The sequence below is a fragment of the Hypanus sabinus genome, chromosome 13 (assembly GCF_030144855.1).
Source record: "Hypanus sabinus isolate sHypSab1 chromosome 13, sHypSab1.hap1, whole genome shotgun sequence".
Classification (NCBI taxonomy): Eukaryota; Metazoa; Chordata; class Chondrichthyes; order Myliobatiformes; family Dasyatidae; genus Hypanus; species Hypanus sabinus.
In genome coordinates this window covers 40,953,676-40,981,648 of record NC_082718.1, presented here as the reverse complement: position 1 = coordinate 40,981,648, position 27,973 = coordinate 40,953,676, and the positions used below count along the sequence as shown (strand labels likewise).

The 27,973-nt window shown below is 39.3% G+C and overlaps 2 protein-coding genes across 4 annotated transcripts in view; one reads left to right on the top strand and one right to left on the bottom strand.

The window, feature by feature from the left end:
• Positions 1-8,176, bottom strand: part of c13h12orf4 (chromosome 13 C12orf4 homolog) — a 69,537-nt gene extending 61,361 nt beyond the window's left edge. Inside the window, exon 1 of one of the 2 annotated variants that reach the window (XM_059987482.1) lies at positions 8,086-8,176. The gene's annotated coding sequence lies outside the window, so the exon portion shown is untranslated. Of the gene's footprint in view, positions 1-2,454; positions 2,771-8,085 lie in introns of those variants that run through there. The other variant, XM_059987481.1, reaches the window with a different exon arrangement.
• Positions 8,177-8,339: 163 nt separating this feature from the next.
• Positions 8,340-27,973, top strand: part of rad51ap1 (RAD51 associated protein 1) — a 64,834-nt gene continuing 45,200 nt past the window's right edge. Inside the window, exons 1-7 of one of the 2 annotated variants that reach the window (XM_059987479.1) lie at positions 8,377-8,435; positions 13,458-13,524; positions 18,754-18,800; positions 19,892-20,027; positions 22,324-22,403; positions 23,613-23,687; positions 26,201-26,359. In XM_059987479.1, the coding sequence (XP_059843462.1) occupies positions 13,493-13,524; positions 18,754-18,800; positions 19,892-20,027; positions 22,324-22,403; positions 23,613-23,687; positions 26,201-26,359 (529 nt within the window). In that variant the 5' untranslated portion in view covers positions 8,377-8,435; positions 13,458-13,492. Of the gene's footprint in view, positions 8,436-13,457; positions 13,525-18,753; positions 18,801-19,891; positions 20,028-22,323; positions 22,404-23,612; positions 23,688-26,200; positions 26,360-27,973 lie in introns of both variants that reach the window. The other variant, XM_059987480.1, reaches the window with a different exon arrangement.

Genomic DNA, 27,973 nt, shown 5'->3' with positions numbered 1-27,973 from the left:
TCATAGAGGGATCAGAAGTGGAGAGAGTGAACAGCTTCAAGTTCCTGGGTGTCAAGATCTCTGAGGATCTAACCTAGTCCCAACAGATCAATGTAGTTATAAAGAAGGCTATACTTCATTAGCAGTTTGAAGAGATTTGGCATGAAAGCAAATACACTCAAAAACTTCTATAGATGTTTCGTGGAGAGCATTCTGACAAGCTGCATCACTCTATGGTATGGAAGGGCTACTGCACAGGACCAAAGGAAGCTGCAGAAGGTTGTAAATCTAGTCAGCTCCATCTTGGGTACCAGCCTACAAAGTACCCACAACATCTTCAAGGAGCGGTGTCTCTGAAAGGCAGCGTCCATTATTAAGGACCTCCAGCACCCAGGGCATGCCCTTTTCTCACTGTTACCATCAGGTAGGAGGTATAGAAGTCCGAAGGCACACACTCAGTGATTCAGGAATAGCTTCTTCCCCTCTGCCATCTGTTTCCTAAATGGACATTGAATCTTTGGAAACTACCTCACTTTTTTCTAAATATACGGTATTTCTGTTTTTGCACTTTTAAAAATTAATTCAATATACATAATTGATTTACTTGATTATTTATTATTAATTTTTATTTTTTTTATTATGATTATTATTGTTATTTTCTCTCTGCTAGGTTATGTATTGCATTGAAGTGCTTCTGCTAAGTTAACAAATTTCACGTCACATGCCGGTGATAATAAAACTGATTCTGATTTTCATTCATTATCATGAACCCTCTCCAGTTTCAGCCCAAAACTGCTCACATTGCTCCAAGTGTGGCTTCACTAGTGCTTTATAAATTTTCAACGTTACATCCTTACTTTTATAGTCTAGTCCTATTGAAATTAGCCTTCCTTACCACAGACTCAACTGCAAATTAACGTTTAGTGAATCCGGCACAAGGACTCCTAAATCCCTTTACACCTCAGTTTTGTTTCTATTTTCTCACCATTAAAAAAAGTCAACACTTTCATTTCTTCTACCTAAGTGCATGACTATACATTTCCCAGCATTGTATTCCATCTACCACTTCTTTGCCCTTTCTCCTAATCCTTCTGTAGCCTCTCTACTTCCTCAAAACTACCTGACCCTCTACCTATCCTCAAATCATTTGAAAACTTTGCAACAAAGCCATCAATTCATCATCTAAATCATTGACATATAACGTAAAAAGAATTGGTCCCAACACAGACCCCTGTAGAACATTACTAGTCACTGGGAACCAGCCAGAAAAGGCTCCCTTTATTCCAACACTTTTCCATCTGCCAATCAGCCACTGCTTTATCTATGCCTGAATCTTTCCTGTAATACCATGGGCTTATAGCTAGTTAAGCAACTTCATGTGTGGCACCATGTCAAAGGCCTTCTGAAAATCCAAGTGCACATCAACCAATTCTCCTTTGTCTATCCTGATTATTTCTTTGAAGAATTCCAACACATTTGTCATGCAAGGATTCCCATGCTGACCCTGGCCTATTTTATCATGCGCCTCCAAGCACCCTGAGACCTCATCCTAAATAATCAACTCCAGCATCTTCCCAACCACTGACGTCAGACTAACTGGCCTAAGGTTTCCTTCGTTCTGCCTCTCTCCTTTCTTGAAGAGTTGAGTGACATTTGCAATTTTCCAGTCTTCTGGAATCATTCCAGGATCTAGTGATTATCAAAAGTTCATTACTGATGCCTCCATGATCCCTACAGCCATCTCTTTTAGAACTCTGGGGTGCACACCCTCGGGTCCAGGTGACTCATCTACCTTCAGACTCTTTAGTTTCCCAAGAACCTTCTCTCTAGTTCTGGTAACCTCATACACTTCACGACCCCTGACACCTGGAACTTCCACCAAACTGCTAGTAACTCCCACAGGAAAGACTGATGCATGATACTTATTCAGTTCATCCGTAATTTCATTGTCCCCCATTACTACCTCTCCAGCATTGTTTTCCAGCAGTCTGATATCCACTCTCACCTCTCTTTTACTTTTGGTATCCTCTTTAATATTATTGGCTAGTTTACTTCCATCTTTACCTTCTTAATGACTTTTCTAGATGCCATCTGTTGGTTTTTAAAAGCTTCCCAATCCTCTTAACTTCCTACTGATTTTTGCTCTATTATAATCCCTCTCTTTGGTTTTTATGTTGGCTTTGATTTCTTTTGTTAGCCAAGGTTATGTCATTTTTCCTTTAGAATACTTCTTCCTCATTGGAATGTATATATCCTATGCCTTCCAAATTGCTTCCAGAAATTCCAGCCATTGCTGCTCTGCCATCATCCCTGTCGGTATTATTTTCCAATCAATTCTGGCCAACTCCTCTCTCAAATCTCTGTAATTTTCTTTATTTCACTGTAATACTGACACCTCTGACTTTAGCTTCTCCTTCTCAAATTTCAGAGTAAATTCAATCATTTTATGATCACTTTCCCCGAGGGTTCTTTTACCTTCAGCTCTCTAATCAATGCTGGTTCATTGCACAACACCCAATCTAGAATAACTGATCCTCTTGTGGGCTCAGCCACGAGTTGCTCCAAAAAGCCAGCTTGTAGGCACTCTAGAAATTCCTGTAATAGACAAAAGACAATAGGTGCAGAAGTAGACCATTCGGCCCTTCGAGCCTGCACCGCCATTTTGAGATCATGGCTGATCAATTACTATCAATACCCGGTTCCTGCCTTGTCCCCATATCCCTTGATTCCCCTATCCATAAGATACCTATCTAGCTCCTTCAGAAAGCATCCAGAGAATTGGCCTCCACTACCTTCAGAGGCAGTGCATTCCAGACCCCCACAACTCTCTGGGAGAAGAGGTTTTTCCTTAACTCTGTCCTAAATGACCTACCCCTTATTCTCAAACCATGCCCTCTGGTACTGGACTCTCCCAGCATCTGGAACATATTTCCTGCCTCTATCTTGTCCAATCCCTTAATAATCTTATATGTTGCTATCAGATCCCCTCTCAATCTCCTTAATTCCAGCGTGTACAAGCCCAGCCTCTCTAAACTCTCTGCAGTGTGACATGTGATGAGGATGTTAGGAGAATGTTATGAGCAAGTGCAGACATCCCAGGAATTAACCTCGTGAATCTACGCTGCACTTCCTCTACAGCCAGGAATTCCTTCCTTAACCCTGGAGACCAAAACTGTACACAATACTCCAGGTGTGGTCTCACCAGGGCTCTGTACAAATGCAAGAGGATTTCCTTGCTCTTGTACTCAAGTCCCTTTGTAATAAAGGCCAACATTCCATTAGCCTTCTTCACTGCCTGCTGCACTTGCTCATTCACCTTCAGTGACTGAAGAACAAGGACTCCGAGATCTCTTTGTATTTCTCCCTTACCTAACTCTACACCGTTCAGATAATAATCTGCCTTCCTGTTCTTACTCCCAAAGTGGATAACCCCACATTTATTCACACTAAATGTCATCTGCCAAGTATCTGCCCACTTACCCAGCCTATCCAAGTCACCCTGAATTCTCCTAACATCCTCATCACATGTCACACTGCCACCCAGCTTAGTATCATCAGCAAGTTGGCTGATGTTATTTACAATGCCTTCATCCAAATCATTGATGTAAATTGTAAACAGCTGTGGTCCCAATACTGAGCCCTGTGGCACCCCACTGGTCAGCACCTGTCATTCCAAGAAACACCCATTCACCGCTGCCCTTTGCTTTCTATCTGCCAACCAGTTTTCTATCCATGTCAATGTCTTCCCCCCGATGCCCTGAGCTTTGATTTTACCCACCAATCTCCTATGAGGGACCTTATCAAATGCCTTCTGAAAATCGAGGTACACTACATCCACTGGATCTCCCCCGTCTAACTTCCTGGTTACATCCTCGAAAAACTCCAACAGATTAGTCAAGCATGATTTACCCTTGGTAAATCCATGCTGGCTCAGCCCAATCCTATCACTGCTATCTAGATATGCCACTATTTCATCCTTAATAATGGACTCTAGCATCTTCCCCACCACCAATGTCAGGCTGACAGGTTGATAGTTCTCTGTTTTCTCCCTCCCTCCTTTCTTAAAAAGTGGGATAACATTAGCCATTCTCCAATCCTCAGGAACTGATCCTGAATCTAAGGAACATTGGAAAATGATTACCAATGCATCCGCAATTTCCGGGGCCACCTCCTTTTGTACCCTAGGATGCTGACCATCTGGACATGGGGATTTGTCAGCCTTCAGTCCCATCAGTCTTCTCATCACCGTTTCCTTCCTAATGTCAATCTGTTTCATTTCCTCTGTTACCCTTTGTCCTTGGCCCATCCATACATCTGGGAGATTGCTTGTGTCTTCCTTAGTGAAAACAGATCTAAAGTACTCATTAAATTCTTCTGCCATTTCTCTGTTTCCCATAACAATTTCACCCAATTCATTCTTCAAGGGGCCAACATTGTTCTTAACTATCTTTTTTCTCTTCACATACCTAAAAAAGCTTTTGCTATCTTCCTTTATATTCCTGGCTAGCTTGCGTTCGTACCTCATTTTTTCTCCCCGTATTGTCTTTTTAGTTAAGTTCTGTTGTTCCTTAAAAACTTCCCAATCATCTGTCCTCCCACTCACCTTAGCTCTGTCATATTTCCTTTTTTTTTAATGCTATGCAATCTCTGACTTCCTTTGTCAACCACTGTGGCCCCTTCCCCCCCCCCCTTTGAATCCTTCCTTCTCTGGGGGGATGAACTGATTTTGCACCTTGTGCATTATTCCCAAGAATACCTGCCATTGCTGCTCCACTGTCTTTTCTGCTAGGCTATCCGTTCAGTCAACTTTGGCCAGCTCCTCCCTCATGGCTCCATAGTTTCCCCGTTCATCTGCAACACTGACACCTCCGAGTTGCCCTTATCCTTCTCAAATTGCAGGTAAAAGCTTATCATATTGTGATCACTACCTCCTAATGGCTCCTTTACTGCAAGATCACTTATCAAATCCTGTTCATTACATAACACTAAATCCAGAATAGTCTTGTCCCTGGTCGGCTCTCGTACAAGCTGTTCCAAGAATGCATCCTGTAGGCACTCTACAAACTCCCTATCCTGTGGTCTAGCACCAACCTGATTCTCCCAGTTCACCTGCATGTTGAAATCCCCCAGAACTACTGCGATATTACCTTTGCCACATGCCAATGTTAACTCCCTATTCAACTTGCACCCAATATCCAACTAGTAATCCAGCACCAACCTGATTCTCCCAGTTCACCTGCATGTTGAAATCCCCCATAACTACTGCGACATTACCTTTGCCACATGCCAATGTTAACTCCCTATTCAACTTGCACCCAATATCCATGCTAATATTCCAGCACCAAGCTGATCCTCCCAATCCCCCTGCATATTGAAGCCCCCATGACCATTGTAACATTGCCCTTTTGGCATGCATTTTCCATCTCCCACTGTAAATTGCAGGTAACAGCCTTACTACTGTTTGGGGGTCTGAATACAACTCCCAACAGGATCTTTTTAACCTTGCAGTTCCTTAGCTCTACCCACAAAGATTCAACACCTTCCAAGCCTACCTCTTTCTAATGATTTGATTTCATTTTTTACCAACAGAGCAATGCCGCCCCCTCTGCCTTCCTATCTATTCTTTTGATACAATTTGCATCCTTGGAAATAAAGCTCCCAGCTATAATCTTTCAGCCATGATTCAGTGATGCCTACAACATTATACCTGCCAATCTGCAACTGTGCTGCAAGTTCATCTACCTTATTCCATATACTGTACACATTCAGATACAACACATTCAGTCCTGTATTCACTCTTTTTGCTTTTGCTGCACTATGCTCAATCTTTTGATTCCCAACTTTGTCTGAGGTCTTACCAACATCTGCCTCTACCTCTCTTCACTAACTGTCTCTGTACCCCCTTGCAACTCTCACTTAAACCCCACTGTGCAGCATTAACTAATCTTCCCACTAGGATATCAGTCCTTCTCAAGTTCAGGTGCAAATTGACCCTTCTGCACAGGTCCCACCTTCCATGGAAGGGAGCCCAATGACCCAAAACTCTTATGCCCTCCCTCCTACACCAACTCCCTAGCCACATATTAAGCTGTATTATCTTCCAAGTTCTAGACACGGGTAGCAGCCCTGAGTTCACAACCCTGGAGGTCCTGCCCATTAATTTAGCACCTAACTCCCAAAGCAGAACCTCCTCACTTGTCCTACCCATGTCATTGGTACGCACATGGACCACGACTTCTGGCTGTTCACCCTCCCACTTAAGAATGCTGAGGACTTGATCTGAGATATCCCAGACCCTGGCACCTGGGTATGCAGGGCTATGGTCCTGGAGCAGGTCAATGGGAGTAGGCAGTTTAAATGCTTCAGCATGAACTAGATGGAGCAAAGTGCTTGCCTGTGCTATACTTTTCTGTGATTCTTCATCTGTAGAAGTTTGTCAGATTTTTTGATGATAAATCAAACCTCCTAAGGGCGTGAAGATGCTGACATAAAACACGTGTTTTAATGTTATGTGTGAAACAAAATAGATTCACTCAGAAATATATGACTAAAATGCAGAACTGAAGAATACAAGAGAGAGGAAAGTGACACAAACAGCAGAATTGTTGCTAATTTTGCTTCCACAGTTTCCAGATCAAATGCAGGAGATTAACAGAGAAACCTACTAGAAAAAGTCAGAAACTGATACCAATCAGCCTGCCAGTTGTTAGAAAATGTCAGCTAAAAGCTATATTGGTTTCCCCAATTCTAGTATAAGCCGGCCAGTGGTGCAGAAGCACCAACACCAGACTTCAGGCAAATGGTCCCGAGTCCAGATCTGGCTGGCTCCTTGCATGCTTTCTGTCTGTGCTGGGTTGAGCACTGAGTTAGCAACTCAGCCACATAAACAATCAAATGCTACGGAAACGGCAAAAATGCCGGCCAATGCGCCACAGGGCATGAAACGGAACAACAACGTTCCTAATGTAGTGGTGGGAATTAAGTTGTTGAAGTGTCTGGATTTTCAAGATATGATTAACATCCCAAAAACATTCGGGGGGGGGGGGGCACTGTAGCAATATGGCTACTACAACAGCAATAACAGTACCAGTGACTGAGGATCAACTCTCAACACTGCCTGTAAGGAGTTTGCGTGTTTTCCCTGTGTCCACGTGCTCTGGCTTACTCCCACTATCCAAAGACCTACTAGCTGGTGAGTTAATTGGCCACTGTAAATTGTCCCGTGATTAAGCTCAGATTTAATTCAGGGGAATTGCTGGGCGGTGTGGCTCAAAGGACTGGAAGGGCCTATTCTGAGCTGAATGCCAATAACTAAATAAATAGATAAACAGAATAGTATGTCAATATAAATGGACAACTGGTCTAATGAATTATTCAAGCATAACAAAGAATTAAAAATGGACAGGTAGGGATCTTGTGTAGGCAGAAGGGATTAGCTTATTTAGGAATTTAATTAGTTCAGCTCCACATCATGGGCCAAATTCCTGTGGTACCGTTATTCTATGAACTGCACAGTCAAAGTTTATTGTCTTATTCTCAAGTATATGTATGCACAATGAAAAACTTGGGTACTTCTAAAGGCATCACAGGCACATAACATCATAAAGTAGATTATGTTCAGATTGCCAGGCAAACATTAAACGTATTTGCAAACTGTTCCTACTGAACAATGCAAAGGACAGAACACATACCAGAAAAACAGTTTTAAATCCTTAGAGAACCTGGGAACCCCCTTGATAAGCATCAGTTATAGCGCAGCTGCATGGTCAGGAATTGGGCAGAGGAGAAATGAAGGCGGCACAAGACAGGTGTAATTAACAGTGAAGCCTGTTAATTAACAGGATGGAGAAATTGCTGAAACGTCGTGTGTGTTCAAAGAGAGAGATAAAGTCTTCCGCGTGCATATAAAGAAAGGATGTGGGGTTGGTGGTGGAGATGGAGGATGGTCCTCAGTAATCATCACTAGGACGAAAGTCCAGTCTCCCGTGTTTACGGAATGGAACCTTCCTCAAACGTCAACAAAATTTCCTATGGATATTCAATTAATATTATTTTTATACTAGACAAAACAAAGATAATGCAATTGAAAACGGTAAGTTCAGAGACCTGATATTCCAGCAAGCGCCGGGATCCTTCACTAAACACTTCACGTCAAGTCCCAGCAACAGGAAGGCCGACTGAAGCCCAAAGTAGCCTTTAACCCACAACTGCGGATTCTCTACGCAGGTTAAACACAAAAAATGTTTGCCTAAAAGTAGCGAAATTAAAAAAAAATCTTTAGTACTTATTTCATTTCATCTGTAGCTATCAAAATGCGTCTAACTCTTGAAACGAAAGTGCGTCTGAGAACTGTTGCGAGTCTCGAGAGCGCGGGCTCTTGAATAATTTATCTTATTCCGGCCGGTTAATGGTTCCTACTGATCCTAAAAAGCCGCTGTTATGCCCAGGCCTGTCAGGTTCGTAAGTTTAAACATAAACAGAGAAGCAAAAAGAGCGGGGGGGGGGGGCGGTGCGGGAACGGGAAAGTCGGTCGATGAGTGAATTGGGGGGAGGGAGATGGAGGGGATGAAGTTGGAGGTGAGAGAAACACCACGCAGCTGGAAGTCAGCGGTCACAGAGTCGTACGATGACAGGTCGTGTTCACCAGCCACCAAGCACCAACCTGGACGAATCCCGTTTTTCCTCTCGCTTTCCTGACAAATTCAACAATGTGCAATCAGCTACTTTTGGAACAATCTTCAGTTTCCACTTAAATCTTGACATATGGAAGGAAACTGGAACACTCGGGGAAGTTAAAACAGTCATGTTGAGACATAACAAACTACACAGAGGTCAGGAACAAACACAGCTTGCTGGAGCTTTGATGAAGTGGGTAGGTGGGGGTCGAGGAGGAGGAAGAGGGAGAATGAAAGCGAGTTGGAGTTAACAGTGATTAGGGTTAGGAAGGAAAAGTGTCAAGTGCAGAGAGAAAGAGAGTGGGGGGGGGGGGGGGTAGAGTTACCAAAGAGACATTATGGCTGGTTTTCAGATCAAATACAAAATAGTGACCAAGACTGTGAAGTGAAGTTGAGACATACAGTGCATTGAAAAAAAATAGAGGAGATGGCAGGCAGGGTACAGAGGGAAATAGGGAATTGAATTAACTTTATTTCTTACATCCTTCACATACATGAGTTAAAATCTTTGTTGTGTGGCAGAATAAGGGTTAAGGAGATGGGAACAGCAGATGAGAGTTGGAAGGATGACAAATCAAGCAGTAAAGATGGAGGTGGAGGGCTACCTGGGTAGAAAGGTACAGACTAGGAGTAGAGATGGAGGAGAGGCTGACTGTAGAGTAGGAGATAAATTAGAAATAAAGAGAGGATAGATTTACAGATTTAGAAAAAGGGCAAAAGTCTGCTGGGCAGAGGAGAGTGTTGGATGGGGTTGTTAGAGAAAGGCGGCTATTTGTCTCAGAGACATACAACAGGGACAATGATTCAACGTATACCAATTAATTATCAGCATTACTGGCATGCTGTGACTTTGAATTAAAAAAAAGATTTGCTTCATGCTGTTTCCCCCGTCCCCCACCTGCTTCTCCGCTCTCCTCCCTTCTACCATCTCCATGGGAGCTTCATGGAATTGCTCTGTGGACAGCTCTTTCACAGTGAGGTGCAGGGCAGGTGGAACAGTGGTGCAGCAGTTTATGGTGTAGCCTCACAGCCCCCGAGAGTGTGTTCAGTCCTGACTTTCTGGAGTTTGTGCATTTTCTGACTGCATGGGTTTTCCTCTCAGACAGATCTTTATTGGGACTTTATTGATCCCAAAGGAAATTACAGTGTCATAGTAGCATTACAAGTGCACAGATATACAAATATTAGAAGAGAAGTAAGAAAGAATAAAAAATAAATTACTTCAAACAGTCTTAACAGGAGGGGGTCATCACTTCCCTGACTATAGGTTGACTCAGTATAGAGCCTAATGGCTGACGGTAAGAATGACCTCAGATAGCGCTGTTTGGAGCAGTACAGTTGTCTTAGTCTATTACTAAAAGAGCTCCTCTGTTCAGCCAAGGTGGCAGGCAGAGGGTGAGAAACATTGTCCAGAATTGCCAGGATTTTCTATAGGGTACTTTGTTCTCCCACAGCCACCAATGTGTCCAGTTTGACTCCTATAACAGAGCCAGCCTTTCTACTCAGTTTATTGAGCCTGTTGGCATCACCTGTGCTGATGCCATTGCCCCAACATACCACCACATAGAAGATTATGCTGGCGACAACAGTCTGGTAGAACCTGTGAAGTAGAGGCCTACATACTCCAAAAGACCTCAGTCTCCTCAGGAAGTAGAGGCAACTCTAGCCCTTCTTGTACACAGCCTCTGTTTTGATGCTCCAATTCAGTCTGTCATCTAGCTGCATCCCCAGATACTAGTAGGTCCTCACTACATCCACATCCTCACCATTAATATTAACAGGATGGCAAAGATGTGCTGGTTTATAGGTTAATTGGTCACTATAAATTTTTCCAAGTAATATGGATACAAGAGGATTGTTGTGGGGTTGGGATTGGAGATTTTGGAGATGCAAGAGGAAACACTGGATTTGTACAAATAGCACCTTGGTGTTCGCTACCAATGGTGTGGGCCAAAGCATCTGTTTTTGTTCTTTATGATGCGCTATCAGGAACTTCCTAGAGGTCTAGCTGACTGATAGATTGTCAAAGTTAGTCCAGATGGGTTATGCCAGCATTTCATAAGACCATATGATATAGGACCAGAATTAGCCCATTTGGCCCATTAAGTCTGCTCTGCCATTTCTTCATGGCTGATCGATTTTCCCTCTTAACCCCAATCTCTTGCCTCCTCCCTGTATCCCTTCATGCCCTGACTAATCAAGAATCCATCAATATCTGTCTTAAATATACCCTATGTCTTGGCCTCTACGGCTGCCCGTGGCAATGAATTCCACAGGTTCACCATTCATGGGCTAAGAAATTCCTTCTCATCCCTGTTCTAACTGATGTCCCCTTGTTCTGAGGCTGTCCTTTGGTCCTAGACACACCCACAATAGGCAACATCCTCTCCACATCCACTCTATTGAGGCCTTTCAACATTCGATAGGTTTCAATGAGGTCATCCCTCATTTATCTGAATTCCAGTCAGCAGAAGCCCAGAGCCATCAAATGCTCCTTGTATGGTAATTCTTTCAATCCCACAATCATTTCATGAACCTCCTTTGAACTCTATCCAATGTCACACAACCTCCTTTAGGTAATGAACTCAAAACTGCTCACAATACTCTTAAGTGAGGTCTCAACATTACACCTTTGCTTTTATGTTCTCGAAATTTCATTCCTGAGAACTGATTTTTCTGCAAGTCGGAAATAAACATTTTAAATTAAAATGAACATAATTCATTGTCTTCTCCTGTGTAGTTACAATGGTACAAAATGCCTCATCCAATGACTAGTTACCATGGCCTTGAAGTATTAGTTAGTTGCCATATGTGATAAAGTATTTTACAAATCTCAGTGAAAGAGATCTCTTAAATGGCTTCCTGATGTGAACTAACAGCCTGCATTCATAAAAAAAATGGTGTATGTTTGATTACTGTAGGAGGGTTACTTGTACAGGTGACACCTGCATTATAGCTATCCAAATAATGTAACTGCCCTAACAGTACTCTCAAAAACTAACCAAATCTCTGAGATATGGAATAAATTTTGCTCTCAATGAACTGTGGTGAAAAAAGAAAATAAAATTGTAGTGGATTCTGGTTAATTGGAACACATTGGGACCAGTACTTTTTGGCCCATCTAAGTGGCTGCCCCAGTAAGCTGAAGTTTCATGGAAATAGTTAAAAAGATATAAAAAAAATACAAAGTACTATTTAACTGAGTAACAAATTATGCATTTAAATGAACTACGGAACAAATTAGAATGCTGCCAGTAGTACAATTTTACTGTAAAACTATGTATTAGTTCCTAATACTTATTGAAGAAAGAATTCATCCAGTGTATGCTGTCATGTTCTTTTGATTGACTAAGTGAACAAAACCAGTACAGACCCCTAGTGCAGATAATGGACTGTCTTCGTACAATGATTTTGACAATTGCATGCCCCACATTTTCATTTTCATCGTAATGGTTAAGATGATTGTTGATACCTTTAAATTCTTCATCATTCCCAACTTGTTCAGTTAGTGAAACTGTTTCATTTTCACTCTTAACTATTTCTGCCGTCTCCAATCCTAAATGCTTGAAACTGCAGTGAGCAAAACGGTTCTTACTTGTCATACTGCTTATTTATCTATCAGTGACAAAAATCAGTGCATTTTGAATACAATCTCATGCAACTGACAGTATTTAAAGAAAACTTGCTCTGAGTATGGTATAGTGTCTAACATAGACACAAGTGCCCATGACTGACATTAGTTAGAAATGATTCGGCAACAGTGTCCTGCCCCAATTAAATGACATGTCCCAAATAAGGGAATGCCAGCTATTTTCTCGATCTGCTTTTGTTCTTTAAGAGTTGACCCAAATAAACAGCTGCCCTGATTAACCTGATTAATCCCCCAAGCTATCAGACTCCTCAATACCCAAAGCCTGAACTGACACCTTGCCCTATTGTCCTGTTTATTATTTATTGTAATGCCTGCACTGTTTTTGTGCACTTTACGCAGTCCTGTGTAGGTCTGTAGTCTAGCATAGATTTCTCTGTGGTGTTTTTTTATGTAGTTCAGTCTAGTTTTTGTACTGTGTCGTGTAACACCATGGTCCTGAAAAACGTTGTCTCATTTTTACTATGTACTGTACCAGCAGTCATGGTCGAAATGACAATAAAAGTGACTTGACTTGAATTAACAGGAATCCACTGTCATTCATTTTTAAGTCATGTTTCTTGATGTATGGGCAGATGATTTGGCTTTGTGTTAAAGAGATTCAAGATGGACTGTTTACTTGGAGCACCCCCCCCCCCCCAGTAACGTGCTGGTCACCTGTAAACAGTTTTCTTTTGAAAAATATTTGTCTTTTGAATTAACTAGCTGTTACCACTAATCTATAATTCAAAGATGCTTGCAATTTTGTAAACTTTCTTATCTTGAAAAGTTCTTTAAAATTTTTGGGAGAATTTACATGAAGTCAGATTTCTATAAGTCACATCTTTCCTAAATCTGGGGAGCAGTCACACTTCCACTGTATTGCTACTGGAGCAGGAAACGAGAAGTAAGGAGGGACTGTGAAAGGAGAATGGAGAGAAAAGATGAAATGAGCTGGGGGAAGGAAGGGAAACGAATTTGGATGTCAAGAAGGAAGGGCTGGTATTAGAGATGGAAAGGAAGATTATTGTTATTAGTTTTTCATTTCAGACTTAAGTATTGAGTTTAACTTTTGCAACTGGCATTGTGGGATCTGAATTATTCTCTAGATCAATCATAGTGGTCTCTGGATACAAATGCTATCACTTGATTGCTATGTTTCTTTACTCCTATAGTGCTGTGATTAAGAAGATCGTGCATTTAGCCCTATATGATGAACAAGAGACAACTCTTTCCATATCAGTATGTGTGCTTTGGTCAATAATTCTCTGGGGGTGCCATGCTTATGCAAATCCTCTGACAGGAAATTTCTGTCTCCTGACTAATGGAATAACACTGTCCATTCAGACAATGTGCCAGAACTTGTCCTATCTCTTGTTCAATCACTTGCCAAGAAATGATAGCAATAAGATGTTATTCAGACAGTTATTTACAGAATGTAACATTTTAATAGTAGCTGAAAGTGTTTATGGAAAAGCTGTATTGATTCCCATAGAGATTGCATTGGGTTTCCCCTTGTCGAATTCCACTGTAACATGGAATTAATTTAAGAAATGACACTAAATTAATATCATTGACTATGCAGAGACTGTAAGAAAATTTAGACTAACAGAATGGCATATAGGTGAAAAATTAAATTAGAATGGTATGAAGTTACATAATTTAGAAGTATAACTGTTAAATGAAGTACAGTGGATTCCATTTTATTGGGCCTTCTGTTAATCAGAGCAGCTGATTATTTGGGTCAACTCTTAAAGAACACAAACTAAATCAAGAACTAATCCTTTATACCTACACAATGTCCATATTCTTCCATTTCCTACACATTCATGTGCCTATGCTAAGAACTTCTTGAATGCCACTATTGCATTTGCCTCCACCACCACTTCAGGCAGCACATTCCAAGCACCCCACTCTTTGTGTTAAAAAATATTTGCCCCACACGTCTCCTTTGAACTTAACCCTTCTCAGCTTAAATGCATGACCTCTGGTATTAGACATTTCAGCCTTCAAAAAAAGATACCAGCTCTCTACTCAATGCCCGTCATAATCTTATAAACCTCTGTCAGATCTTACTTTAGTCTCTGCTGTCCAGATTTAAAAAAAAACAAGTTTGTCCAACTCTCCTTATAGTACGTGCCCTTTAATACAGGCAGCATCTGGTGAACCTTTTCTGCACCTTTTCTGTAGCCTCCACTAACTTTCTATAATGCAGTGACAAGATATAGCCTAACTAGAGTCTTTTTAAGCTGCAGCTCAACTTTTCAATTCTTAAAACTTCTTAAAATTCCTCAATTAATAAAGGCAAGCATGCTGTATGCCTTCTTTATAACACTATCAAACTGTGTAGCCACTTGATGAAAATAACATTCTGCACACTGATCTCCCTGTCCTCCACATAATTCTCTTGGGCGTCACTGTAGCATGGCAGTTAACCTGGTGCTATTAGCTCAGGCATCAGAGTTTGGACTTAAGTTCAGCGCCATTCTATAAGGAGACTCTACATCCTCCCTGTGGAATGAGTGGGTTTTTCCCTGGGTGCTCCGATTTCCTCCCACAGTCCAAAGATGTGCTGCGTAAGTTAATCAGTCATTGTAAATTGGCCCACAAATAGGTTAGGATTAATTGGGTTTGTTGGGGGTCGCTGGGGTGGTGTGGTGCAAAGGGCCAGAAGGGCCTACTCCCAACTGTATTGCTAAATGAAATAAAAAATTAAACCAAATACTGATGCAAAGTACTCACTTAGACTTCACCCACATCCCATTCCTATAAGCACATATTCCCTTCTGTATCCTACCCACTTGCTGGTTTTCCTCTTGCTCATAATGTATGTTTAGAATGCCTTGGGATTCTCTTTAATCCAACTTGCCAAGGATTTCTATCCTCTTTGTAATTCTCAAGGGATACCTCTGTTTGCTTTTAGCTTCCTAAACCTTAGAAATATTTCCTTTATCTTCCTGTCTAAATTGGCCACTTCTCTTGACATCCAGGGTTACCTTACCTCGCCATCCTTGCTCTTCCCTCTTACTGCAACATACCAGTGCTCTGTACTCTGTGCATTGGTCTATAAACACCCTCAGCATGGCAGATGTGGACTTGCCAAGAACAGGAGTACCCAATTAACTCTCAGTTCCTTAATGGTGGGGAAAATAGTACCCATGATGAAGCTGGCCGAGTTTACAAGGCTCTGCAGCTTTTCCCAATCATGTGCAGTCACCGTTCCACACCATACGGTGATGCAACCATAAGACATAAAGCAGAATTAGGCCATTCAGCCCATCTTGTCTGCTCTGCCTTTCTCTCATTGCTGATTTATTATCCCTCTCAAACCCATTGTCCCACCTGCTTCCCATAACCTTTGATGCCCTTATTAGTCAAGAACCTCTGCTTTAAGTATACACAGCCATCTGTGGCAATAAATCCCACAGATTCACCAACCTCTAGTTAAAGATTCTGGCTAAAACCAGTTAGAATGCTCCCCATGGTACATCAGTAGAAATTTACTAGAGTCTTTGGTGACATACCAAATCTCAAACTCCTAATGAAATATAGCCACTGGCTTATCTTTGTAATTGCATCAATACTTTTGGTGAGCCCAAGATAGATCTTCAGAGGTGACACCCAGGAATCTGAAACCGCTCACCCTTTTCACTGCTGACCCCTCAATGAGGACTGGTGTGTGTTCCCTTGACTTCCCCTTTCTGAAGTCCACAATCAATTCCTTGTTCTTACTGACACTGAGTGCAAGGTTGTTGTGACACCACTCAACCAGCCGATCTATTGCACTCTTCATCACCATCTGAGATTCTGATGACAACAGTTGTGTCATCAGTGAATTTATTGATGGTGTTTGTGCTTTCCCTAGCCACATTGTCATGGGTGTAAGGAGAGTAGAACAGTGGGCTAAGCATGCATCCTTGCGGTGTACCTCCTTGATGATCAGTGAAGAGGAGATGTTACTTCTGACTCGCACTGACTGGTCTCCTGATGAGAAAGTCAAGGATTTAATTAATGCACTGTTGTAATGAAATTATCTGTATTATATGACATGCAAACTTTTTCCACTATATCTCAGTACATGTGACAATAATAAATCAGTTTAATTTGCTGAGGGGTTTTGGCCCAAAACGTTGACTACTTTTTTTTTCCATAGGTGCTGCCTGGCCTGCTGAGTTCCTCCAACATTTTGTGTGTGTTGCTCAGATTTTGAGCATTTGCAGATTTTCTCTTGATTGTAAATAGATTTTATTTGCTATTTTAAATCTGTGACCTAGTTTTTGATCTTTCTAAGGAAACATAATTTATCTAAACTCTTTAAACAGATGCGGGGAAATCCAAAGCAACATGCATAAAAATGCTGGAGGAACTCAGCAGGCCAGGCAGCATCTATAGAAATGAAAAGCAGTCAACGTTTTGGGTTGAAACCCTTCTTCAGGACTGAAATGGAAGGGGCAAGTTGCCTGAATAAAGAGGTGGGGGGGGGGGGGGGGAAGGACGCTAGCTAGAAGGTAATATGTGAAGCCAAATGGGTGGCAAGGATAAGGGCCAGAGAAAAAGGAATCTGATAGGAGAGAGTGGACCATAGGAAAAAGGGAGGGAGGTGGGGACCCAGGGGAAAGTGATAGGCAGATGAGAAGAGGTAAAAGGCCAGAGTGAGGAATAGAAGAAGAGGGGATGAGGAAGGGAAAAAGTTACGGGTAGGAGAAATCGATATTCATGCCACCAGGTTGAAAGCTACCCAGATGGAATATAAGGTGTTGCTCCTCCACCCTGAGAGTCACCTTATTTTGACACAAGAGGAGGCTATGGATCTTGATAATTTTTTATGTGTCTCAGTTATGTATCTCCTCAGTATCCTCTGCTTAACAATCCTAGCTTTTGTAATCTTTTCTCATTGTTACAATTTTCCAAACCTGGCAAAATTGTTCTCTTCTGTACCCTGTCAAGTGCAGTTACATTGTTCCTGTAAAGTGACTTTAACTGGAAGCAGTAATCAAGCTATGGCCTTAAAACAATTTCTAAATTGTTAATATGCGGGTATCACAAAAAGAAAGGTTCTAAATTCGTCCACTTGAAATGGAGTAGCAAAAGTCAGTATTATTTAAGTCAAGTGATTCTAAATTAAATTTCAATGTGCATTTATTTATATATACTTTACCCGGGTGGCACCGTACCAACAATCCGGCTTCAATTCGTGTCGCTGCCTGTAAGGAGTTGCTGTGTTTTCTCTGTGACTGTGTGGGTTTCCTCTGAGTCCTCCGGTTTCCTTCCACAATACAAAGATGTACCGGTTAGCAGGTTAATTGGTCACTGTAAACCATCGATGATTAAGTGAAGATTAAATCAGGATTTTTGGGCAGCGCAGCTTGAAGGGCCTATTTAGCATTGTATCTCAATAAATAAATATCTTAAATTCTAACCACAAGTGAATTTATAGCTTTGTCATCTGTTCATTTTTGTGTTTGGTGATAGCTTTCATCCTTTACACAATATCACATGTATGAAATAATTTGTATATATTTGTAATAAAAATATTTATATAATTTAAATTGGCTTGTGTCCATTCATGTAGTGGGCGAAGTTTCTGTTTACATTGACTGGCAGTGGCTGTGTCATAAAATGAGGAGTTGTGGTGACAATGTTTTCATACTGAGCATTTGTTCTTAAATGAAGTAAGATTGGAATGTCCCGATTTAGTGGTGTGAGTTAGGAAATTTGATGGAATAATGGAGGAAAACAGACCAAGATATTGACAATGAATGAGAATGAATTTAGGAATGGCAAGTAGTTTCAGTGTTGGTAAACTGAGGTTTCAAAGGCTCAGAAGAAGAAACTTCCAATTGAGTTAGTTTGGTGGCTAGAAAAGAGGTTTGGTGGGATGAATATGAAGGAAGAAGAGAAAGCTAAAGAAAGTTAGCAAAAAACAAAATTGGTAAACCTGAAGGGTTTTTGTCAGGGTTTAGAGTGATGACAGGGTGGTGACAAATAAGAATATTTTAGGGTTGTAGGGATTGTGGAGATAACATTCAATATTTGAATACCAGGGAGGAGTTTAAGATTCAATATCTTACAGGATCAATGCTATAAATGATGATTGTAATAGCTTGTATGAAAATCACACATTGTCTTGTCTTGATAAACTTGGGGTTATCCTGATGAAACAGCATGGAAGTTTATCTTCATTGCAGGAGTAATAATTATTTTGTAAACCAAGTAATAAACATGAAATTTCACAGATCTGAATAAGGCCTTACAGACCATGATACCCTTGCTAACTCTTTGAAACATTAGGTCTACTCTATTTTCTTCTTCAGTTATCCTTTAAAACCTCAGTTTACCAATACTAACCTGTAATTTTAATTCTTATCTCATTTAGCTTGGTCTACTTTTATAATATTGTACAATACAAACATAATTCAAACAATTTTTTTTAATTTTTGCTGAAAAGTAAGAGATTTTTTTAATCATTAGGAACAAGAAAATTGTGGATTATTCACAGAAAGAAGACTTTGATGATGGTAAGTTACAAATGAAAATTTTAAAGTGCTTGCTGGTTTTCTTTAGAATATGGAAATTCTCGAATATTGGCTTTCTGTAGAATATTAGAGTTCTCGAGCATCATGGTGTAATGTGCCAAGTCCAGCTCTTGCACTAGAGCTGCCTACAGTAGTTGTATTCCCACATTATTTGTCTATGTTATTTTATTTCTTAAATTTAAATACAGTTAAATGACTTGAATAACTGTGTAGAAAAGTAGCACTTATCCAAAGACAAGAAAGGTCCCTATACTCTTTCCTTTAATTCTTTAAGGATTATTCCTGGATTTATTCTTAATTGTTATGAATCTACTGACTCTCAGAAATAGCCATTACCAGTCAGTGTCATCTCAACATTTTAATAGTACTCTGCCCTCTAAATCATTCATGTCCTACAAAGTACTTATGGACAAGCAACTTTAAGCACAACATAAACACTGGAAAATCTGCAGATGCTCAAAATCCAAAGCAACACACGCAAAATGCTAGGGAAACTCAGCAGGGCAAGCAGCAGCTATGGAAATTAATAGACAGTCAACGTTTCAGGATGAGAGCCTTTTTCAGGACTGAGAAGGAAGGGGGAATATGCCAGAGTAAAAAGGTGGGGGGGGATGGGAGAAGGAGGCTAGCTGGAAGGTGATAGGGTAAGCCTAGTGATAGGGTTAGAAAGATAAGCGGATGGAGAGGAAGGAATCTGATAGAAGAGGAGAGTGAACCACAGGAGAAAGAGAAGGAGGCTGGGACCCAAGGGAAAGTAACAGGCAGGTGAGAATTTCTCCAACTATCTCTGAAGTCTGATGTTATTTGGTATTCCTTGTGCTTGCATAACCTTCAATTGTGGAATAAGAAGCTCTACAGTTATAGTTGTTGTAATTAACTGAAACATTTCTTGACTTTCTTATAAAGTAATATCAACTTAAAATTTCTTCATCTTAGAATATTATTTCTTGATTTCACAAACATTCACCGAACTGGAGTCAATATTGTGAGTTCTGCATGAATAGTGATTTTTGGGAAACAACAAATCAATAATTGGAAGAGTAAATATTCATTAGAGTGGATATATTTTTCAGATGAAGATTTTGCGTGTATGTCTGCTCCTCCAAGTAAAAAGCCTCGTCTAAAAGTTGATGAGAAACAAAAAAAGGGGAAAAGTGTTAAAAGAGACAGTCAAGAGGCAAAAGTCAAGAAGGAACTGCCTAACGAAAGGTGAGATTGGTTTTCAACCTGAGAGAATCTCAATGAGAGCTACTGATGGCTGGAATACCTGTGCAGCCTGATTTACCTCCTAGAGTCTCAGTCAGTATCACTCTTTCCAGATTCTCATTGTTTCCTTTTCCAGCAATGCCTTGCAATTAATGAAAGTAGTTACTTATATGTAAATATGTTTTCAGTGGATTGGAAGCATTCTGCTTCAGTGGAATCCTTCTTCCTTAAATGTAATGTCTGTTAAATGCTTGATAATCTTTTTCCTCATGACTGAGATATGAAACGTGCATAGAATTGCAGACTCATTTTTGAATTCTGGTGATTTTGTACACTATATCAAACTGATATAAAGGGATCTAATACCAAAAGAAAAATCACTTAGAATTTGTTCTAAGTGAACTCTCATGCTTCTTGAGGATATTCCAAGCCAAGTTTGTTTTGTGATGGCTTTATCAATAAACAATGATGTATTTATGATATTTACATATTCCACCAGAAAAAAATCTCTGCACAAAATTGAATTATATTGAGGAATATTTATGACAGAATTTACTGTAATAAGAGCAGTGTGAATTTTCTCCATAAATATGGACTGAGTGGTAGATAGTTACTTACAAATTTGCTGCAAAAAAATCCTTGTTTCATACAGCAATATATTCACCAAGATTTATTGACAGAAAAATCCTTCATCGCATTTGTGGCTGAGAGTACTCTTGTTGCTATATGGAGTCAGCTACTCAGGAGAAACACTAGAAAAATTGAGGGAACTAGAAGCTAACAAATCCCCTGACAGATAGTCTGCATCCCAGGATTCTAAAAGAGGTGTTTGATGAAATAGTGGAAACATTGGAGAATTTTAGAAGATCATCACTATTGTCAGTAGATTAGCAGTTAGCAAATTCAGCGTCACTGCTGAAGAACAAGAGAGAAAGTAGGGAAGTATAATCTAGTTAGCCAGACACCAACTGTCAGGAAAATGTTGCAATTCTTTAGTAAGTGCCAAGTAACAGGACACTTGGAAAATACAGCGAAATTGTACTTGACAAGTTTAAATGTTTATTTTTGAGGATCTAACTACAAATATGGATATAGGATATATGGAATTTCAAAAGACATTTTGATGTTACCACATAAAAGGTGAATGGGAACAGTGGATTTGTTGAAGAACTGAGACTGAAATTTAAAAAGAAACTGGACTTTTTCAGGATGCTGCACTATTGCTAATGAGATGGGTGGCACAGTAGTGTAGTGGTTAGCATAACACTTTACAGTACCGGCAACAAGGGTTCAATTCCTGCCACTACCTGTAAAGAGTTTGTATGTTCTTCCCGTGACCATGTGGATTTCTCCGGTTTCCTCCCACAGTTCAAAGACGTATTGGTTGGTAGGTTAATTGGTCATTGTAAATTGTCCTGTGATTACGCTAGGATTAAATTGGAGCAATACAGCTCAAAGGGCCAGAAGAGACTACTCGATAACTTTGTTGAATCTCAATTAAAAAAGTCACAAGACGCCTTCAGATACTCACAATCTATGGTAATGATTGAAATGAAAAATGTACATGTGCATCTACTAATATCGTAAAGCCTGGTGGAATAAAAAGCTGTAATGAAGATGCACCAGGCTCTGGAATTGTTTCTTAACTTTACTCTCAAAAGCTCACTTTAGATTTTACATTCCCTAATTTCTGATTTGTTTTTATTTCGTTTTGCAATCAATGATCACTTATTTTTGAGAAGTACAGTGACTCCAAGAGAGACAATTTCTTTATGTTGGGCCTTATTGGTGAGCTGGAAATACTTTGAGTTAAGTGTTGGACAGAGCCACTGTATACATTTGATTACTGCAAAGATCAATACACTACCAGTGAATAGAAAATTAGTTATTCCAGATCAGTGTAAGAGTTTTTATTGACACCCCAATCTAGTGATAGAGGCTTGTTCTTCCTCACTGTCATAATTTAACGAAAATGGCTGGTTCTTAAGTGGAAGCTCACGTCATATTGTCTTGCTGTTGATGGCAATTTTATTCTATTCCTCAAAGTTAATTCTGCCAGTATAAAAATACTAAATGAACTGAATATATACATGGTAAATCTACTGTAAAATTATATAGAAAAGAAATTAGATTTTTTTGATTGTTTGATTTAGGGAAGTTTAGGGTTTCTTTTCTTGCTGTAGTCATTGAGTGTTACTGTTGTATGACAGTGTCCTGCTCTTTATATATTTTTTCCTTTTAGCGCTGTCTGCCCTTGAACTTTTATTGTTTTAATTGGCCAGATTGCTTTTTAACACAGACTACCACTTGATGAAAAAGTTTACCAAAGAAACTTAAAGACTGCATTAATCATATCAGCACAAGAGTCCACTTGTGAAGGTGAGACTAATATATATTTTAACAAAGTGCCAGTTTCCATTGCTATAGTAAATAATGTGGATTGTATCCTAATGTAACAGCATACTACAGAAAATATTTCATTACATATTTGTTGTGTAATTTGCCTGAAATGCAAAATAATATACTATTCTATACAAAATGCTTAACTGATATGTACAAATTTACTAACACATTTATAAGTGGAAGTATACTTGAGTCTGAGTATTTCCAACAGTTTCATAGAAGATGAGTACATTCATATGGGCTCACTTGTCATATTTATGTAAAAAGGTGGGCCCACTGAATATCTTCAAAGGTGTGTGCAACAGATTAGAAATGTGGACAACAAACAATCTGCTGGAGGAACTCAGCAGGTTGAAAAGCACCTGAGGGAGAAAAGGAATGGTTGATGTTTCCAACTAAAATTCTGCATCGGAACTGGGAGTGTAAAGAAGTGATAGCCAGGATAAAGAGGAGAGGGGGAGTGGTGACACAGGAGCCTGAGGTGATTGGTGGACTCGGTAGAGGTGACAGATGAAGGGCATGTCAAGCCATGTTGTGGAAGGGATGGGTGGAATTGGAGGGAGAGGCAGATAGATGATAGATGGAGGTAGAGAAAAAAAAAACCATGCTTCAAATTGGTAATGCAGTTAGTGTAATGCCATTGCAATGCCAGTGACTCCAGTTCAATTCTGCCACTATCTCTAAGGAGTTTGAATATTCTCCCCATGACCACGTGGGTTTCCTCCGGGAGCTTTGGTTTCGAGCCACATTCTAAAGACACACGGATTATTAGGTCGATTAGTCACATGGGTGTAATAGGGCAGTGCGGACTCATTGGGCTGGAAGGCCTGTTACCTTACTGTATATCTAAGTAAAGAATAAAATAAATAAGTTATTCATTTTTTTCTGAGCTATTAAATATAAACTCTGTATTTTCTGATATTCTGCATTAATTGTTTACGGAGTAAAGCATTTTTAGATAACTATCAAACAGCCGTATTTTTAGTATTCTATTGTACTGTTTCATTTCTACCTGAAACAATACATTCTATTCCTTCTGTAATGTTGTTTATTAATAAAGTATGTTGTTAAAATAGCTATAATATTTTGTTTTGACTTTAAATATAAATGACTTTATTTTTATGTGAAGTTGGTCCCACTTGCAAAGGTAAAATTTATTGCTAATGTTCTCTATTTAATAAACAGCAAATGAATCAGCTGAAACAACAAATACAGATACATCATTACACTCTAACTGCAATGAGAGTAGCAACTTTCCTGGTAAGCTTGCAGTAATTAATTGAATCATTGCTAGGTTACTTTCTTGTCCTACTAAATGCTGCTGTCCTTGTTTCATGTGACTAGTGAGTTTTCATGAATTGCCTTATATTTGTAACCAAATTACTGATCAGAATTCCAGTGATCAACAGTGGGCTTTTAAAACTTTCTCCCATCATTTCATTTTAAATTCTGCAGAAAGTACATGGTTAAATTTGGCAGTTGAATTGTCATTTGTCTTTTTAATTGAATTGAATTGACCTTATTACTTACATCCTTCATATACATGAGGAGTAAAAATCTTTACATTATGTCTCTGTCTAAATGTGCAATTTATAGTAATTTATAATAAATAGTATGTACAACAGGACAGTCAATATTACATAGAAATACAGTTGTGTCAACATGAATTAATCAGTCTGATGGCTGGTGGAAGAAGCTATCCCGGAGCCTGTCGGTCTTGGCTTTTATTCTGTGGTACCGTTTCCTGGATGGTAGCAGCTGGAACAGTTTGTGGTTGGGGTGACTTGGGTGCCCGATGATCCTTCAGCCCTTTTTTACACACCTGTCTTTGTAAATGTCCTGAATAGTGGGAAGTTCACATCTGCAGGTGCTCTGGGCTGTCCACATCACTCTCTGCAGAGTCCTGCGATTAAGGGAGGTACAGTTCCCAAACCAGGAACTGATGCAGCCAGTCAAGAAGCTCTCATTTGTACCCCTGTAGAAAGTTTTAGGACTTGGGGGCCAATACCAAGCTTCTTCAACCATGTGAAGTGAGAGAGGTGGTGTTGTGCATTTTTCCTCACACAGCTGGTGTGTACACCACATAATTCCCTCTGCTAAATTTTACCTTGAAGATCTCAAAGTTTTGGCATCAACCAAAATATTAGATAAAAATTTCTATCCTTCCCCTATTGAGTGCTGTCACTGTGACCTGAATTTAGTCTATCTGGGTATGTATTTTACAGGATACAGCAACATTGTGCCAATGGAATAATTTTGCTGTCATTCTTCTCATTGTTTGACTGATGTTTTTCAGAACTAGTTAATGAAATTATGGTAAAACTGAAATTGGGGAGTGAGAAGAAGAAGAGAAGGGCTAGAGAGGATATGTAATGAAACAAAATAACAACACAACCCAAATAGGGAAGCATAATCTCTGTTTTATGTAGAAGCATGCTATTAAAAACAAACCTCTCTTCCTTTGGTCTGTCTCACATCTTTAAAATTATTAATTGATCTAGATCTAATGCCATTTGGTGTAGAATTTATGAGAAATGTTGCCAGGTGATATGTGTAAAAGGTATATGTTCAGTGGATGCTATCTAATGCATGTATTCTTAATTTTCTTAATTTCTGAGCTGCTTTTCAATTTCTTCTATGTTCTCTAATTTTGAGGAAAAAAAATTCATTTGTATTGTTTACTCTTGGTCATCCAAGAGCTGAATTTGCCTGATCCAAATCCAAGTGGCCTATTTTATGGGGGCTAACTGTAGCAGGTCCACAAACTAAGCAAAGATGAAATCCTGCCTCAGGCTGCACTGACAGCTTTGACAACTGCAAAGTCTACCAACGGCCTAGCTGCCTGACTGTTGTCAGGGCTTTGAATATTTCTGACATATAGAAATATCTGAAAGACTATTAGAAATAAAATTTCCTAATTTTTAAACATTTTTCTACAATATATTTAAACAAAATCCTAAAAACATGCAAGAAAAACTTCAGATAATTATTCTTTTTTTTTCAAAAGGGGCTTACCTTATCTTTCTTTTCTGTGTCCTACAATTTCCATTGAAATTGTTGGGGTGTGCTCTAACCTTGTATAGACTAAAGAACTGATTTACCTGAAGTAAATGCTGTGAGAACCTCAGATAAATGGAGTTCAGCAGAGGAACATATTGAAATATGGTGCCAATTAATAGTGATATCATAGAGCACTATCAGATCACAGCAGAGGATTTCAACAGATAAATGAAGACTGTTGCAAAAAAAAGTCCAGCCCTTCATTAGTTCATAGTCAATTTTCTGATGAATCTTCATGAACATTTTACATTCAGGCCATGAGTCAATTCACAGATCCTCCAAAGTTACCTGTTGGAGCTTGCTTTTGCATGTACATGAGAAAAGTAGTTTGACTTTTTGACCACAGATTGCTGCAATTGGCAAGAACAAAGAAAGGATTTCATGATATGGAACCACTTAGATGAGGTTAAGTAAGATAGAAGTAGGCAAGGAAATGTCAGCAACAAGCTGATTGTTGTTTAAGATCCAGGATAGAATTCTGAATTTCTTTGATTAGCAATTAAATTAGTGGTTCTAATGATTTCCATTTGTGAATGTTTTCAAAATATTAAAAGTTCTTGAAATGTGGCAGAAAAAGTTGGGTGAAATCTGGCAGAAGCTAAATATATGATAGATTTTATATAATGAATTGTATATTATTATATATTATTTCCTGCATGTTATTAAGAATAATGACTGTTGTAATCCATTACACGTTTTTTGTTCTGGCTTAGACAAAACTACTGTTGAAAATGAAGGACCCTCAGTACGACCTAGACAAAGACAGGCAGCATCTGGAGCAGTGTTAAAACAGAGGAAGATTCTTCTTGATGATAGAGGCAGTGATGGTGAATGTGAAAAGGAATCTGGAAGTGAACAAGACTACATGACAGGTGAGTAGTGGATAATGATAATTACAAAATCAATATACTTGATTAAGCTAATGTTTCCGTTAAAAGTAAGTGAAATTATAATTTACAAAAGCACTTCCAGCATGTTTGTAGTAATGCCTGATTTTTAAAAAAGATGTCTATTACTTTGCTCTTATTAAATTAATATTTGTGTTCACATTTGGAGTGATGGAATCAGATACAATTGTCATGTTTGTGAGGAAATTAGACACATTTAGATGGACAAGGGGGTAGAAGGATGTGATCTTAACATGTCAAATAGGACTAATGTAGATGGTGTTCTGACTTATGACTTGATAGACACTGAAGCTAGTGGATATAGAAGCCTTTATTCAGCAAAGGTGTCATATTCAAAGGACTGGTGTCATATTCGAGACACTCTTGAAAGAAGAGGCCTGCCTGACTCAATAGTACATGACATTTTTACATGTTAAAGATCAAAGGTAACAGCAGGACAATTCTATAGTTACAGTGTATCTACAGTGCTTCCTTTGAATTGCATATAGTTTTCAGACACCTCCATCTTCATACCCATACTCCAGACACCCAAAATGAATGTTAATTCTCTCTGACTCTGCGTTGCATTCATGCATATGAAGGCATTTAAGGTTAAATGGAGTGTTTCTTTGTTTGCAATCAACCCCAATATACAGCTCAAGAAGACCATTGTTCAGAGCTGCACTTTAATTTCAAACTACTATCCATGTTCAAGTCCAAAGGCTGGCTGCTGTTGAAATTAGTGTTTGCTATATACCATAACCCCAGAATATGCCCTGATAGATGGGCAAAAAAGTCGGCATGGACCTGGTAGGCCAAATGGCTCATGTCTATACAGTACAAATCTGTGACTCTTAGTCTTTATTGTGAGTCCACTTTTTGTTACATTAAGCGTTCAAAGAATGCTTTAATGTATTTTGAAATATCCATTTTTAAATCTGTAAGAACATATGGTATATTAATACTGTTTGGAATTTCATTTAAAAGTTTATATGCAGTTATCTTTTTCTAGAGCTTTTCTACAATACCTCAGAGCAATATGAGGTGCTTAAGTTTTCTTTGGCCTTTGCATTTGTTTATTTTAACAAACAAGAACATAACCTAACTGATAGAATCCTTTGAGTAGTGAAATCAACAGATACCAGGATATAGACACAGAGAAATTATAACATAGGTTTGCATGCAAAGTAAGAGATGATAAATAAAATACAATGGATTCCCATTAATTTAGCCATTGGTTAATCAGGGCAGCCACTTATTTGGGGCAACTCTTAAAGATCAGAAACTAATCGAGAATTTAACCAGGATTCCTTTCATTTATTTGGGACACTATGCCGTTTAATTGCAAAAAGGTGGCTGTTGCTGAACAGTTTCTAACTAGCATCAGTCATGTGTACTTGTGTAGCTGTTAGACACCACCCCATGCTTGGTTTTTAAATAACATCAGTTGTATCTGTTTGTGTTCAAAGAGCAGTGATTTTTATCACTGATTGTTGGTGAGAAATAAGCAGTAAGACAATTCAGAATTGTGTTGCACACTGCGGTTTGAGCATTCAGGCTTGGAGATGCCAGAAAAGGGCAGATGTGAAAATGAAACTA